The sequence below is a fragment of the Lontra canadensis genome, unplaced genomic scaffold (genome assembly GCF_010015895.1).
Source record: "Lontra canadensis isolate GAN:19392208 unplaced genomic scaffold, GSC_riverotter_1.0 scaffold1, whole genome shotgun sequence".
Lineage (NCBI taxonomy): Eukaryota > Metazoa > Chordata > Mammalia > Carnivora > Mustelidae > Lontra > Lontra canadensis.
In genome coordinates this window covers 100,617,750-100,635,323 of record NW_022630995.1, presented here as the reverse complement: position 1 = coordinate 100,635,323, position 17,574 = coordinate 100,617,750, and the positions used below count along the sequence as shown (strand labels likewise).

The following is a 17,574-nucleotide window of genomic DNA, read 5'->3' as shown; positions in this document are numbered from 1 at the left end:
GCTCAGATGTCCATTGACAGATGAATGGATAAAGAAGATGTGGTATATATAGAGAATGGAATACTACTCAGCTATCAAAAAATGAAATCTTGCCATTTGCAATAACACAGATGGAACTAGAGGGATTTCTGCTAAGTGAAATAAGTAAATCAGTAAAAGACAATTAGTATATGCTCTCACTTATATGTGGAATTTAAGAAACAAAGCAGGATCATAGGGGAAGGGAGGGAAAAATAAGACCTAATCAGAGAGGGGAATGGGGAGTTGGAATAACTGGATGATGGGCATTAAGGAGGGCATGTGATGTAATGAGTACTGGGTGTTATATGAACTAATGATCACTGAACTCTACCTCTTAAACTAATAACATACTATGTTAGTTAATTTAAATTAAAAAATCGAGAGACAAAAAATAATAAAATAAGTAAGTGTTAAAAAAGATGTCTTTCTTCCTTTCTTTCTTTCTTTCTTTCTTTCTTTCTTTCTTTCTTTCTTTCTTCTTTCTTTCTTTCTTTCTTTGAAAGGGACAGAGAAAGAATGAGCACAGGAGCAGGAGAGGGGCAGAGGGAGCAGCAGACTCCACCTGCTCCTCTCCCCTAGTAGGGAACCTAACTTGGGTCTTGATCCCAGGACCCTGGGATCATGACCTGAGTCTAAGGCAGGCAGACAGACACTTAAACAATGGAGCCACTGAGGTGCCCCATCTTTCTCTATTTTTGTAATTCTTCCTTTGCTTCTGTAACTCTTTCAGCATATGACAAGTTGAGATACTACAATTATATAGACAAAATGTGAAGCTTGCTACCTGAGGGAATATATCAAATAATATTCTTAACTGTAAAACTAAATAGACATAAACGTTTTCTAAAGTTGCATAAATATAATCATATATTAGAAAATAGTTAAAAAGACATAAGTGATAACATTATTATGAGCAAAAATTATGCTACACTACATTTTTAACAACTGTCTGCCTTTAGAGTTTGTAAATTAAATCTGTAGATACATACCAAATCTGTTTTTGGAGGATCTGGACACTCAGTGGAGAAAAAAGGTGTCGAACTTCTGACGCCACTGCTATCAGGAACTGGCTTTGGAGGTTGAGCATGCTGTCTGTAAGTAGCACTTTTAGGAGTCCAGCAGAACAGGTTGATTGATTCCCGCACACAGCGTTCAATGTCAATTTCTAGATAGGAAATTTTTTTTTAAAAAGCAAACATTTAGAATTTGAATTGGTATGTTCATTAAAAAACACAATCTTTCCTAAATGCATGTATCCAATATGGCTAAGATGATAACCAATTACAAAAGATGTCAGCGAAAATATAGTATAGATATTAATCAGCATATATGATTATAATGGTGGTAGTATTTTGTTATTATATACCTTCATATATATATACATTTACATATGTGAATATATACATATATTTTTATGTGTATTTTGTTATCATCTACATATATACATATACACATATATACATACATATATACATATACACAGTAGACATGTTTGGATTGTTCAGTATATCATTATTTAAACATCATGGACTATAACACATCTTATTTATGAATCTGCCTCATTTACTCTGATAATAGTTTACTTTTTCAAAGTAGAATAGATATTGGGGAATTCATTTTAGAAAAATTCCAATTAATATGGTTAAGATAAAAATTTGAAGCTAAAGTGAGAAACCCTATCATTTAAAACAAAGTTGATCCATTTAACACTGTTAATTTCCAAAGGAAGAGTTTCAGACCATAGGTTTTGCATCTGCAGGGCTCAACTCAGTCTGACAAATCTGTCACCCAGTAAAAGCTTGGTCAAGTCAATGATCCAGATCACAGGTTGTAGTTCAGTTGTTAAATCACTAGCAATAGAAAAGCCAGTTGTATCTGCTTCCAAAACACCCTACCAATACCATAAAAGGTTTACAGTGAATCTTGAGAATTTACTGGCATCACCTCAATTCTACCCTGATGATTAGTACTGGCAGATACCCCATTCTCATTCACTTGACTCATGTCACCACTCCATCTCAAAATCCTTCCAAAGTCCTTTATCATAACCAAAATATTATGCAAAAGTATTTTGTAAACTGTACATCAAAATAGCAATTACTCTTAAAAAGTCATCTCTTATCTTAAGGCACTACTGTTTTTTTAATTTTGCATTATAATTTTGATTAATGCACTATGAATAAATCATGTACCCTGGATTATGGTTTCTAAGGTTTGATTCCAAGCTCCATGAAGAACTTTGTGATTCTGAAAAAAATAACTTCTCTAAATCCTGATTTATCCTCATACATTACTATCATATCTCAGAAAGAGCAAACTATTTCCAAAATAATAAAATACATCTCCTATTTCATTTGGGCCAGAATAGGTGGAAAATACATCTCTTCTGAAGACTTCTGTTCTTTTGCTCTAATGTTTCCAAGATCGAGTGCTTCTAAGATCTAGTGAACAGCTGTTGTCCTGGCACTTCTCTTTACTAGCATCCAATTCCCTTTGGCTCTCCCCTGTATTTGATCCCTAATTTGAGAGACAAGACATTATTTACTCCTTGATTTACTCCATCACTTTGGTGGAACACATTTTCCAGCAGCTTCTATGAAAGGATGTGCAGAAACCAAATTATTTTGAAATCTCCGTGTCTTTTAAAATATTTATTCTGCCTTTGACTAAGAGTTAGAGTAGGCATAGCATTCTAGGGTTGAATTTTTTCAGTTTAGAGTTATGCAAAAATAGTGCTCCATTGTCTTCTGAGAAGGCTGATATGATTCTCAGTTGAAATCATTTGTATGTGATTTTCCTATTTTCTGTAAGCTTTTAGGATCCCCGATGTTCTAAAATTTCATAATGATATATGTAAATATGTTACTTCATTATACAAGGTATTTGGTAGTCCTTTTGTAATCCTCCACCTAACAAAGTTCTTGCTTGATGTCTGCAGTAATTTGTTTTTTTTTCCTTTTCTCTCTTATTAAAAAAAAAATCCTGAACATCCTGAATTTATTTTCTAATAATTTTGCACTTTCTTCACTTTTCATCTGTATTTTTTGTTTTATTTTCTGAGACTTTTCCTAAACTTTATCATCTAACTCTTATTAGAAAGCTCACTGCATTTCCAGATTTTTAATTTCCAGTAAATCTTTTTTGTTCTTTGTTACTTAAAAAAAAAAAATCTGATTTGTCGTAGTTGCAATAACATCTCATAATTATCTTTCTGAGGATATTCCTGTATTCAGCTTGTGTTTGTCTGTGTTTTAGTTGGGGAGATTTTCTTTAGAGGTTTGGCTATCTATGACTCTACCTATTTAAAAGAAGAGCACTAAAAATGAGATTGGAAGTATTGTGTATGTGGCAGGTCTTAGTGACAGGTAGATCCACTACTGGGTAGCTCCAGACATGGTCATTTGTTAGAAGGCTGCTAAGTAAGGTATTTCTCCTCCTGGGGACGTTCTCCCTTTCCAGAGAATAATTCTCTGTCTAAACTAATCTTTGCCAGCATTGGTCCCAGAGAGTTCCAGGGGTTCTAACTACATACATCCCCTCACTTTTGCTCTCTGCTCTATGCTGTTAACTCTGAATTTCAAGATACTTTGGTTCTATTATTCCAAAGAATACCCCTCCAAATTTACTGTTGTTATGGTCTTTTTTTTTTTTTTTGTAAAATTTGCAAAAGTAAAGATATTTGAGCCACAAACAGTGAAGATTTCTGTCTTTATACCAATTTTCCCTCTACTACACTTCATCTTGTGTTAGGCAATATTATAGTGGCTGGGGACACTTTGATATATAACTAGGAATAAACTTTAGGAATAGACAATTAGTTTGGCTTAATGGGATATATTTTTTGTGATTTGAAGTCACTTCAGGATATCAATAAAAGATTTTCTCCTTGAACAAACTCTAGCCAGGTTCCTTTAAGCCCTTTTTTGGCTATGCCTCAACTTTGGCTTATTAACCCTTGAATGAAATACTAGGAAAGTCTTTAATGGTGCAAGGCCACATCCCTAGGATGACTGTACCTCCCACCCCCAATCCTTAAAGTACCTGCCTGAGAAAAGTCAGGTTGCCTATATAATTTATTGTTTGTTCCAGTCAACATCTGAAGATAGGGTCTCTGTCTCCCAGTCTCTGTGGGAAGGTAAAACCTAACTCCAGTAAGTGCCAGTTAGCAATCCTAGATGGGTTTCACAAGGACCAAGGTCCTCCTTCTTACTTTTTGTAATTTTTCACTTTCTTGCATCTTTTAAGCCCCTCCTCACCCCAGTCCCCACCTATTCCCTCATTCTCCCATTAAAATGCCCAGTTACCATTGTATAAATTGTTCACGTTGGACTCTTCTTTATTGTAACAGTATATTACTGATTAAAACTCATCCTTACCACTTTAACTAGTATCTGGCTTTGTTTATGTTTGACAGTACAGTAAAGTTATTGCTCTAGAAATGACTTCCTGAAATATTCCCATCACCCACTATATATGTGCAGAGATTATAATGCAATACGATATGTCCTAGCACCAGAAGTTTATGGGTAGGAGAAAGAGCTGAAATAAACACAGCAAATAATCAGACTTAAAAATTCTTCCAAACTTTAAACATGTAAAGTTGTAAGTAGAGAATCTGGTTCTCACCGATGCCTGATCAAAAGAGAAATACTCTCCTTCTAGGAATATGCTTGACAATGTTATAAGTTAGTAATAAGTGCATCATTAACTTTTTTTTCTCTTATGATAGGATTTTCACAAAATAGCATTTTTGTATTTGTAGGAAAGAAATCTGTAGCACCATGACAAGAGTGTATTACCTGTGTTAAGTCATATGGGATATGTATTCCCACTATCAATAATAAAAAACAAATTTCAACTAACAATGCCAATAGAAAAACTAATAATCTATTTTTTGTATAGAAAATTTGTACAGGGGTGCCTGGGTGGCTCAGTCGTTAAGTGTCTGCCTTTGGCTCAGGGCGTGATCCTAGGGTCCTGGGATCAAGCCCCGCATCGGGCTCCCTGCTCAGCAGGAAGCCTGCTTCTCCCTCTTCCACTCATACTGCTTATGTTCCCTCTCTCACGGTGTCTCTCTCTGTCAAATAAATAAAATCTTAAAAAAAAAAAAGAAAATATGGGCAATTATTGTCATATGAAGAGATCATCATTGAGTATGTAGCAAAAAAGAAGGAAAAAATATAGATGTATCTGACACTTAAAGTTAAAATAGTATATCATTTTTGTTTTGGAATTTGTTATGATCTCCTTACTCATTCTCAATATTGTTTTAAAGGTATAATTTTGTAATGTAATTTAATCTTCTTAGAGAGGGCCACTTCACATTGCTTAGGCTTCAGGCCCACAAAACCTGGATCTTCCCCTATCTTTCAGTCTTCTACTAGGTGGCAGAGGAATAGACCTCTAGTGGCTAGCAAGGTTGATGCAAAGATCTCCAGGGGTGGGAGAAATGAAACTACTCCTTATGGATACATTGAACTCATTCTTCTGGGTTTTTTTTTGTTTTGTTTTGTTTTGTTTTTGTTTTTGTTTTGCCTCATTTTCATTCAGTTTCAATTCCTGAGACTTTCTTGTGCTTTGCATCAAGAACTGGTTTGCTTCTTCCTAGTATTCTCCTTTACAGAGAGGTTTCAATTGTCTTTGCTTTTTATGAAGTGAGCTACTAGTGATGTAACTGTGTTCTATCTTCTCAATTTTTGTTGTGTCTTGTCTACTTATGCTCTCTTACATTCTTTGTTCTTAGAATTATATTTTTTCTTTCCCTTACTGTTTCTCTTTAATGATGTTTCAGAAGGGATTAGAGATAGACCTATATGTACAATCCATAATTCTTAATTGGAAAGTTTTCAAACTTCAAAGCCTCTGGTTTAAAAAGGGTGGGAATGAATTTAGGAGATGAGCATAGTAGGCTTAAAGCCTTGCTCTATTGGTCTAGCTATTGGTCTAGTGGCATTTAAGGTATTTACTGGAAAGTAGTATAATATGGCATATAATATGGCATACTGGAAAGAGCATTAACCTGGGAGGCAGAATGATTTGGGTTTAAATTTCAATTCAATCATTTCCAAGTTGTTGGCCAATCTCATTTTTCTGCCTCTTTTTGCTCAATCATAAAATAGGGATAATATTACTTAAATTCTGGGAGCATTATGAGTTATAAATAATATTATTTCAGCACATGGAGGGAATTCAGAGGTATTACAAACTTCCAGATATATAAAATGCATGAAAAATCTTGGCACTTCACCTGAAAATTTAAAAAGCATTAGCCTTAGATTCCAGTTAGTGTGCCTTCTTGTTTTAAACCCAGTTGAAATATAGGCTACATTTCTGTTTTGCACTTGGTAGATTTCCATTCAGAAAGAGATTGCCTTTTAAATAATATTCTTTAGCACCTTTGAAAATGCCAAAACTTGGAATGTTATTTAGTGATGAAAAGTAATGTGTTATCAAGCCGTAACAGACATGGAGGAAAAAGTCTGAAAAGCCTAGATACTCTATGATTCCAACTAGTCCAACTATATTGACATTCTGGAAAAGGCAAAGCTATCAAGACAGTTAAAAATAAAATCACTGATTTCCAGGGTATAGTGGGGTGGGGAGATCGGGAAAAGGACTGTATAGTTGTAGCACAGCAAATTTTTTTAGGGTGGTGAAATTGTTCTATATAATACTACGGTGGTAAATATGTAACATCACTTACTTGTCAAAACCCACAGAACTGCTCAAAACAAAGAGTGACCCTTAATGTAAGCTTAGTTAATGGACCTAGTTAATAATAATGTATCAATACTGATTCAACAATTGTATCAAATGTGACACATTAAGGCAAGATGTCAAAAACGGTAAATTATGAGCAAAGAAGTGGAAAAATATGTGAATGCTGTACTATCTGTTCAATTTTTTCTGTAAACTTAAAACAGTCCCCTCAAAGTCTGTTAACTAAAAATCCAAAGAGCAGTGACAGAAGTGACATCAGTAAACATAGCATAGTAGATAACTCTAAGGGCATTTCTTCTCCGTGGAGGTTTTTTTTTTTAAAAAAAAAAAAAAAAAACTAATACGGCTCCTGAGTAACTTAGTCCTTAGGCCCCTGACTCAGGTCATGATCTCATGGGTTGTGAGATGGGATCTCAGCCCCAGTTCTCTGTGCTCAGCAGGGATTCTGCTTGAAGATTCTCTCCCTCTGCCCCTCTCCCCACTCACCAGCCCCCAACATGCCCTCTCTCAAATAAATAAATAAATCTTTTAAAAAGTTAAAAAAAGAGAAAGAACTAATGAAAGAAGTTAAAAATATGTAATTATGTCATCTCTGTATTATATTTATTTCTTGACTACAGTAAAAAATTGTGACTTTTCATCCACATGCAAAACAAACTCTGGTGCCAGAAAACATTAAGAAAAATCCCCTTGCATATTACTGGACATAAAAAAGAAACTGGATTTGCAAGAATTAAAATATTAATAATTTTTTCCTAATCCTGCAAGAGGGACCACTGAAACTATTTCGGAATATATTGATTCACACAGGAAATTTAACATATTGGGCAATTTGAACCATTTCTCTCTCCACTCTGAAATCCTCATCTGTAGTTAACAACAGTATGGTTATTATTTCATCCCAACCTGTGTTTGAGATAAATGCTCACAATTGTCTCTGTGAGGCAGCTAGAAAATTAAGTAGCCAGGAAAACTGCTAAGGATAGGAAATAAATAGTATTTTATATTCAAACCACTATTGTAAAACATAGCTTGCTTAAATAAGAGCAGATAAATTGTAGAGATAATTTTTCATATTTAAAATGAGCTAAAAATTTTATGAAGTTGAGTTTTTATTTGCTGTTCTCTGAGAAAGGACTAACACGTAGGAAAAAAAAAAGGAATGGCCAGTAGTTTATCTAACAACAGGTTTTTAATCTAACACCAGGTACTGTCATTACTGTAGTTAGAAATAAGCTTCCTAAAAAGTTAGAAGTAAACTTCTGAAGATACTAGATTGGACCACTTGAAATTGCTGATATGGAAACCTACATTGTAAACAAGTAACATATTCCCCTGTAATAGTAAAAAGTACTAGATTTGGACTCCAAATGCCAGTTACTAACTTATATGATAATGAGCATTGCATAACATCACCAGGCCTCAGTTGTTTCAAGAGCAAAATGGAGATAATAAGAAAATCTACTTAACATACCTGTGATATATATACAAGATAAAAAATTTTTAAAACTTTGTAAACCCTAAATGATTCACAGCCATTATATGGATTATTTACATTGTCCAAATTTTCTATTCACAATTTTGCTTCATAAATGAAGCTTACTATAGGAGAATTAAAAATGTACAAAGAGGTTTTGGTTTGAATAATGTTTCTCTGTGCCATAAAGGCCACCTTGCAGTTTGTTTAGTTGAACTGAACTAAAACTGAATTCTTACTATGTTCAAAGTATGGTATTACATTCTGAGGCATCATAAAGATGTGTAATTTCTGAGAGTTTTGGAGAAGTGGACCAGTCAGGGTGAGAGTTTCCATTGAACACCTTGAGTATTCATTCAGTTAAGGACCTTGACATGTCACATTCTTGGACTAAATAAAAGGTAAAAAGACCCGCCTTCATAAATAAAAAAAAAATTAATATAGGCAAAAGGACCCACCAGTTATTTAACTGTCTAGCAAAACAAAACTCAACACTCTTTAAAGGAAGGTAATAAAATCCAGACTCTTTTCAGTGTATCTTCATCAATATCTGCTGTGTAATAAATAACTACATATGCAAAGCAGAAAATTGTGACCTATAATCAAGAGAAACAGAAGTTCAAGCAAATAGACCTATAAGATAATCCAGAATTAGAATTATTAGATAAGATTTTAAGGAATTACTATAAATATATTCAATGATTTAAAAGAAAATACTGTAAAGTAAATGGACAGAGAAATGCAAAAATAAAAAAGCCTGAAATACTATAACAGAAAAACTCATTATTTGAAGTGGAAATTTCCTGAAAGTTCTTTTATTTATTCATTATTTTTTAAGATTTTATTTATTTACTTGACAGAGAGAGAGAGAGATTACAAGTAGGCAGAGAGGCAGGCAGAGAGAGAGGAGGAAGCAGGCTCTGAGCAGAGAGCCTGATGCAGGGCTCGATCCCAGGACCCTGAGATCATGACCTGGGCCAAAGGCAGAGGTTAACCCACTGAGCCACCCAGGAGCCCCTGAAGTGGAAATTTACTGAAAGTTCTTAAAAGCAGAATAAATAAAAAGAACTATATTGGAAAAAAAAAAAAAGAACTATATTGGGGCACAGCAGTCTAAAAAACACTAAAAAACAAAGAGGAAGTACAAATCTATAAAAAGGACTGAAGAGCACTGATAATGGAAAAATATGGTGGTAAAATACAAAAAAATTATGTTACCTTTTAATATGGTTAAAAAGTAACTATCTAAAATCAGAATAACAACAATTTATCGAGAAGTTTATTATAAATATAGTTGTAAACCTCCAAAAGGAACAAGCCCTCCCAACACCTTGACTTTTGTCCAGACAGACTGATTTTAACTTTTTTTTTTTTAAAGATTTTATTTATTTATTTGACAGAGAGAGATCACAAGTAGACAGAGAGGCAGGCAGAGAGAGAGAGAGAGGGAAGCAGGCTCCCTGCCGAGCAGAGAGCCCGATGCGGGACTCAATCCCAGGACTCTGAGATCATGACCTCAGCTGAAGGCAGCGGCTCAACCCACTGAGCCACCCAGGCGCCCCCGATTTTTAACTTCTGACCTCCAATGTATAAATCATAAATCTGTGTTGTTTGTGATAGCCTTTTACAGGAGCAATAGGAAACTAATACACAAGGGTATACCCTAGGTGTAAACTGTTTTTCTATTCACAATATTTCTTTCTTTTTTATTTTATTACTGTTTTCCACATTGGCTGTACCAGTTTACATTCCTAACAGCAGTGCATGAGGGATCCTTTTTCTCTATATCCTTGCCAACACTTCTTAATTTCCTGTCTTTTTGATTGCAGCCATTCTGACAGTGTAAGGTGATAATCTCATTGTGGTTTCAATTTCAATAGGAATTGATTTGCATTTCCCTGATGATTAGTGATGTTGTGCATCTTTTCATGCACTTATTTGCCATTTGTATGTCTTCTTTGGAGAAATGTCAACTCAGGTCTTCGGCTATTTGTTAATCAGATTATTATTATTATTATTATTATTTTTTGATGTTGCTTTGTATAAACATTCTTTATATACTTTGGATATCAACCCCTTATTGGACATATCATTTGCAAATATCTTCTCCCATTCAGTAGGTTGCATTTCAGTTTTGTTGATGGTTTTCTTTGCCATGCAAAAGCTTTTTATTTTGGTGTAGTCCCAATAGTTTTTGCTTTTGTTTCCCTTGCCTGAGGAGAGATTATCTAAAAAATGTTTTTATGGCCTATGTCAAAGAAATTATTGCCTATGTTTTCTTCTAGGTGTTTTATGGTTTCAGGTCTTACATTTAGGTCTTCAATCCATTTGGAGTTTGTTTTTGTGTATGATGTAACAAAGTGGCCCAGTTTTATTCTTTTGCGTGTAGCTGTCCAGTTTTCCCAGCACCACTTATTGAAAGGACTGCCTTTTCCCCACTGTATACTCTTGCCCCTTTTGTGTCAATTAATTGGCCATATAAGCATGGGTTTGTTTCTGGGCTCTCTATTCGGTTACACTGATCTATATGTCTATTTCTGTGCCAGTACTATGCTGTTTTGATTATTACAGCTTTATAGCAGCATATCTTGAAATCTGGGACTGTTATACCTCTGGCTTTGTTCTCTCTTAAGATTGCTTTGGCTATTTGAAGTCTTTTGTGGTTGCATATAAATTTCAGGATTATTTGTCCTAGCTCTGTGAAAAATGTTGTTGGTATTTTAATAGGGATTGCATTAAATCTGTAGAGTGCCTTGGGTATTTTTAACTAATTTTAACAATATTAATCCTTCCAATCCACGAGCAGGAAATATCTTTCCCTTTGTTTGTGTCATCTTCAATTTCTTTAATCAATATTTATCAGAGTCCAGTTTTTTTTACCTTCTTGGTTAAGTTTATTCCCAGGTATTTTATTCTCTTTGGTGTAACTGTAAATGGGATTGTTTTCTTAATTTATCTTTGTGCTCCTTCCTTATTAGTGTATAGAAGTACAATGGAGTTCTGTGTATTAATTTTGTGTCCTGCGACTTTACTGAATTCACTTATTACTTCTAATAATTTTTTGGTGGAGTCTTTAAGATTTTCTGAATATAATATCATGTTGTCTGCAAATAGTGACTGTTTAACTTCTTTCTTACCAATATAGATGTCTCTTATATTTGTTTTTCTTGTCTCATTGCTGTTTCTAGGACTTCTAGTACTATGCTGAATAGAAGTAGTAAGAGTGGACATCCTTGTCTTTTTCTTGATGTGAAAGGAAAAGTTCTGTTTTTAATCATTGAATATGGGATTAGCTGTAGGCTTTTCATAAATGGCCTTTATTATGTTGAGGTATGTTCCCTCTAAAACTACTCTGTTGAAAGTTTTTTTTTTATCATGAATGTTGAATTTTGTCAAATGCTGTTTCTGCATGTATTGAGATGATCAGATTTTTATCCTTCATTTTGCTAATGTAACATGTTGAATGATTTGTGAATTCTAAACCATCTTTGCATCCCTGACATAAATCCCATTTGATCATAGTGAATGATCCTTTTAGTATATTGCTGAATGCAGTTTGTTAATATTTTGTTGACGATTTTTGAATCTATGTTCATCAGGGCTATTATTCTGTAGTCTTCTTTTCTTTCTTTCTTCCTTTCTTTCTTTCTTTCTTTCTTTCTTTCTTTCTTTCTTTCTTTCTTTCTTTCTTGGTGTCTTTGTCTACTTTTGACACCAGGGTAATGCTCGCCTTGCAGAATGTATTTGGAAGCTTTCCTTCCTTTTCTAATTTTTTTGGATAGTTTGAGGAGAATAGGTATTAAACCCTTCTTTAAATGTTTGGTAGAATTCACTTGTGACTTCTGTTGTTGATAGTTCTTTCTTGTTTTATTTTTGGTTTTGAGAGAGAGAGAATCTTAAGCAGGCTGTATACTTATTGCAGAGCCTGACATGGGGCTCGATCTCATGACCTCTAGGTCAATACCTGAGCCAAAATCAAGCATCAAACACTTAACTGACTGAGCCACCCAGGTGCCTCTCTTGGTAGTTTTTGCATTAGTAATTCAATTTTGTTACTAGTATCTAGTTTATTCAGATATTCTACTTCTCCCTGATTCAGTTTTAAAAGAACCAGTTTTTAGAAGTTTATCTCTATTCACAATATTTTTAATACATCAAATGCAAGGGATTTTCTCTTAAACCCACAATGAATTCTCCAACTCTCTGGATACCAGCTGGATGTCCTACAATTTAATTCAATTCTGAACAGTAACTAGCCAGAATTTGCACAGACCAGATAAGTTAAGGGCTTAGTCTCATAAGACTGCCTCCTTTTCAGATACCAGTCACAAGTCCCAGGTTGTCACCTATACTTCTGACCTACTGGCTATAAACTATGGGTCTCATAATCCATTTCTCAGTTTATTTGCTATAACAGTTCACAGAACTCAGGGAAACACTTTACTTAAGTTTACCAGTTTATTATAAAGGATACAAATGAACAGCCAGAAGAAGAGTAGGGCAATGTCTAGAAGGATCCTGAGTGTGGGAGCTTCTGTTCCTGTGAAGATGAGGTGAACCTTCCAGCAAGTGGATATGTTCACCAATCAAGAATCTTCTCTGAACTCTTTACATACTTCTATAAAGAATTCGTAATATAGGCGTAAGTGATTACTAACTCAATTAGCAGTTCCTCTCCTGTCCTAAGAGGAAAGGCCAAGTTTCCAACCATGGCTTGGTCTTTCTGATTACCAGCTCTTATCCTGAAGCTCTCTAGGAGCCCACGAAGATTTAGCTCATTAAAACAAACACTGCTCCTATCACCTAGAAATTACAAGGGACTTAGGACCTTTGAGTCAGGAACCAAAATCAAATACCAAATATTAGAATAAAAGATGCTCCTAGAATCCCTGTCATCCAGGTAATTAAAAGTGTTTTAGGAACTCATCTCAGGAAGTAGGGGAAGAAACCAAATATATAGTTCTTACTCTGTCACACCTGGGAATTTGAGGTTGGTTTAACAAAATGGACTATTAATTAATGTAATTCTTCAGATTAACAGAGTAAGGGAGGAACACCATATGATTAACATAATAAATGCTGAAAAAAACATGTGACAAAAATTCAAAACCCATTAATCATAAAAACTCTCAACAGACTAGGAAAATAAGGGAACTTCCTTAATCTGATAAAGGGCATTTATTAAAAAAATCTACAGCTAACATAAAGCTTAATGGTAAAACATCAAAAAAAGTTTTTTTCTCTCCTAAGAGTGAACCAAGACAAGGATGTGTTTTCATCAGTTATATTCAATGTGAACTGAAGGTCCTAGTCAGTGCAATGAAGCAAGAAAAATAAAAGAAAGGCATAAAAATGGGAAAGGAAGACATATAGCTGTCTTTTTTCTCAGACAATATGGATTTTTACATTTAGGAAAAAACCCCTAAGGAATATGCAAAACTATTAGAATAAGTAAATGAGTTTAGCAGCTTTGAAGGATATCATGGTTCAAAACTCAATTGAATTTCTATATATTATTGATAAATAATTGGATAATAAATTTCAAAATTTGATGTATAATAGAATGAAAAGCATAAAATACCTAGGAATACATTTAATAAAAAATAAGCAAAATATGACACTGAAAACTATAAGCATTGCTGAGAGAAATTAAAGAAGACCTAAATGAATGGAGATACACCATGTTCATGGATTGAACGATTTAATATTGATAAAGCTGCAGTTACATCTAAATCTGATCTATCGATGGTGGTCAAAATACAACCAGCTTTGTCACAGATTTAATGATTTGTTGAACACTACACCAAAAACTAATGATGTATTATATGTTGGCTAACTGAACATAAAAACAAAACAAAACAAAAACACCAGGTAATTTAATGGGGGAAGGAAAGCCTTTTTAACAAAAGGAACTGAAATAACTGAATAAATATATGGGACAATAAATGAACCTCCATATCAAAATCATACCACATAATGAATTCAACTGGATCATAGACCAAGAAATGAAAACTAAAATAAGCTTCTGGAAGAAAACTTAGGAGAATACTTTAATGATTTTTGGAGTAGGCAAACATTTCCTAGGGAGGGACACTATCTGAGGATTCTGGTTCCAGGATAAAAATCCATAAATGACTTTTCAGGCTCAACCATAGGCAATTACAAATGCTTTACCTGGAGGCTTCATGGGAGAAGGCGGCCCTCTTCATACCAGACTTTGTAAATAGCCAATGCACTGTAAGTCTCTGAAGGCTTGCTGTCAAGGACTCTGTCAAGTCTCTGAGTCCTTGCTGTCAAGGACTCAGATCTCCCTGGCTGACCACGCTGTTACACATATCTACATTTATTATCCAGACCCCAAAACAGAGGTCTTTTATCAGTTGCCTTTAGCAGAGGCTTTCTTCAGATACCTTTCAAAGACTTCATTTTTAGAGGAAGATGAACATGGAGATATTTCCTCCACTCTAATTGAGTACTAAGTACTTTTTCCCTATTTGTTTGTTTATTTATTTATTTATTCTAACTACTTTTTTACTCCAGTCTGTTTCCACTTTGCCCTTCCTGGGCTTCCAGTTCCATTAGACTGAAGGAACTTTTACTCCAGTCTTCCTTGGTAGTTAGACTCCATGTTTGTGCTGATCCACCTGACCCTCCACTATTCCATGTGGAAAAATAAAACATGGAGGAGTTGGTTCTTTCTCCTGTTTAGCCTCTTTCATATTCTATGGCACTAAGTAATTACAGACTTGACTGTTAGTTTAATTTTGGCTTGTTGTCTTAATTGACTACTACAACAAGTGGCTATCAGCCCACTTGAGCTCAGTCCATCCTCTGACAATATCCATAAAAGAAAAAACTGATAAACTTTATTAAAATCAAAAGTGTCAACTTATCAAAAGACATAGTTGAGAAAACAGAAAGGCCAAGAACAGTTAAAACTCATACACATTAATAGAATAGCAGTTGCAAAGGGGGGAGTAGAGATTGATGGGAGTGACATGAAGAAATTTTCTGGGGTAATTCAAATATTCTACATCTTGATTAGGGTGTTGTTTACATAGATAGTATTACTGTCAGATGTATTGAATTGTATAATTGAGGTCTATACATTTAACTGTCTATAAATCTTTTCTCAATTAAAAATGTTTAAATATTGAGAGAAACAAACAAAAAGAAGCAGCACAAGGTCTTTGTATCGTCTATACCTGCAAAGTTTTTTTTTGTGTAAAATTTTCAGTTGGACTAGAATGGAGAGGCTAAATATGGACTTATATTCCATTTGTTCAATTACACAGCATTATTTATTATCGATTAAACATTTTAGAACATTTGAATAATTTTCGTAACATCCAAAACCATAAGGGTGATCTGCAACTTATTTATCTATCTCAACCACAGATATTTTTGACACAAATTATTTATAAGAAGGTGAGAAATATTCTAAGTATTGATGTTCTAAGACATGAAAACATTTGCTGAACAAACAACTATGAAGTTGCTTATCTTACTAACAAAAAAAAGGGCGAATGGAATAAAATATGCTTATTATGAAGCATTCTCTACAAGGTAAATCATAAGAACATCCTGACATCCTCAGGCTCATGGAACTGTCATCACCATTTAATATACTGAGAGGAAGTATATTTTAGTGGGTAAAGAAGCACAGACTCAAGACTCAATAATTTTGAGTAACTCCTCTCACATTTTAACATTGTTTGTAATGAGTATCATCTGTAGTCCAAGTAACACACAGATAGAATGTTATTACTAGATAAGAGGATTCCAAAACACAAGAAATGTGCAGTTAGAGACCAATTTACTAAGATTTTGTCATTGCTAAGGAGAGATAGCATAGGAAAATTCCCCAGGGAGTTTGCCATATAATTTCTTGTTGTAAAGATCAATTGGTACACTTTTACCATATTCTTGAACTTATTGCTGGCCAGTTGTTCTTTTTCTATTCTTGGGAATCATAGCATTTTAGAAGTGTCCAATCCATTTTGCACATTACACCCAGAATATTTTTTCTAAAATATATATCTAATCGTGCCATTTTTCTGTTTAAAACTTTTGAATTGCATATGGAATAAAGCCAAAATTCCTCATACTCAGGACTACATTTCATCAATTTTTATCACCATTATCACTGAGATCACCCCAGTCCATTCACTCCAATATCTTTATCTCTCATTCTATCCTCTAGTCACTCAGTTAGTACCCTACTTAGAATTAGATGGTCATACAGTTGTATACCTCTGTATGCAACTCTGTCATCCTTATGGTATGTTCTAAGCTTCCAGTGCTTTTTCCTCATCCGCCTGTGGGGCTGGTACTGTCTTAACCTTATGTTTATGGCCTCAGTGCATAAAGCTGAATCTGTCATATAGTTGTTTTTTTTAGACACGTGTTGAATGAATGACTTAACTTATCCTAAATTCTCAAGGAAATGGTCAAAATTTCCCAACTACCAGTTCATCCACTTGAGGTGATTTCACAACTCAGAAACATTAAAGCAAAGTTGCTAAGTCTCATTGATCAATATTACTCAATGTTTTCCAAAAGTAAGTCACTCTTGCCTTGACTTTTTGTTCTAAACATGGTATTTTTCACAAGCCCACATTTACTGACACCATTATTTATCTACATAATATTTCTGGATGATTTGTCCTTGTTTTGTGCTCCTTTCACATTTCTTAGTTCAATTCACAGGGACACTATAGCAGAATAATATTAGACAGGGCAGAAGGAAGTCTGACAGACATCATCCTGTAATTGAGCTTAAAAGGTGGTGACATTGGAAGCTGTCCTCATAACACCAGTGGCCAATAACTAGTACTGGATGGTACCATGAAAATCTCAGTATTTCTTCTAAAAATACCTTGCCACTATTTTTAGATTGTATGAGAAATAGCAAATGTACTGCTTTCATATTTATCTCAACTAGTACTAAAATGACACACATAGCAATACATGTCAAGAACTTTTAGCAACATTTTCTAGCATCATTTGTACTTCCTCAAAAGGTAACATCCCACTATATAATCTATTACAAGGGAATAGAATTTGGGAGAAGTTTTTGGCAAAAACAGTATCTTTCTGCTATGTTCTATCTTCAAGAATTAAAGAGTTAGTATAAAGTGATGGAAAGGAGGGAGAAAGGAGAGGGAACTTACAGGATTGAATGTTACATGTTCTTTATGTATTTTTCAAATATTAAATGCTACATATACTTTAAAGGAATAGTTATACATACTGCATACTCAGTACCAGATTTTGTGTCAGGTGCATTATGTATATTATCTTTAGTGCTTGTCATAACACTAAAGCAGAAGTTAATGTGCCAGAACTGGGATGTT

General features: G+C 34.2%; 1 protein-coding gene across 2 annotated transcripts in view; it reads right to left on the bottom strand.

Annotated features, from left to right (window-relative positions):
- The window catches only part of TBCK (TBC1 domain containing kinase), a 207,843-nt gene that overhangs the window by 67,232 nt on the left and 123,037 nt on the right, over positions 1-17,574 (bottom strand). For both annotated transcript variants that reach the window (XM_032860374.1, XM_032860366.1), the window contains exon 23: positions 1,011-1,186. In XM_032860374.1, coding sequence (XP_032716265.1) covers positions 1,011-1,186 — 176 coding nt within the window. The remainder of the gene's footprint in view (positions 1-1,010; positions 1,187-17,574) is intronic.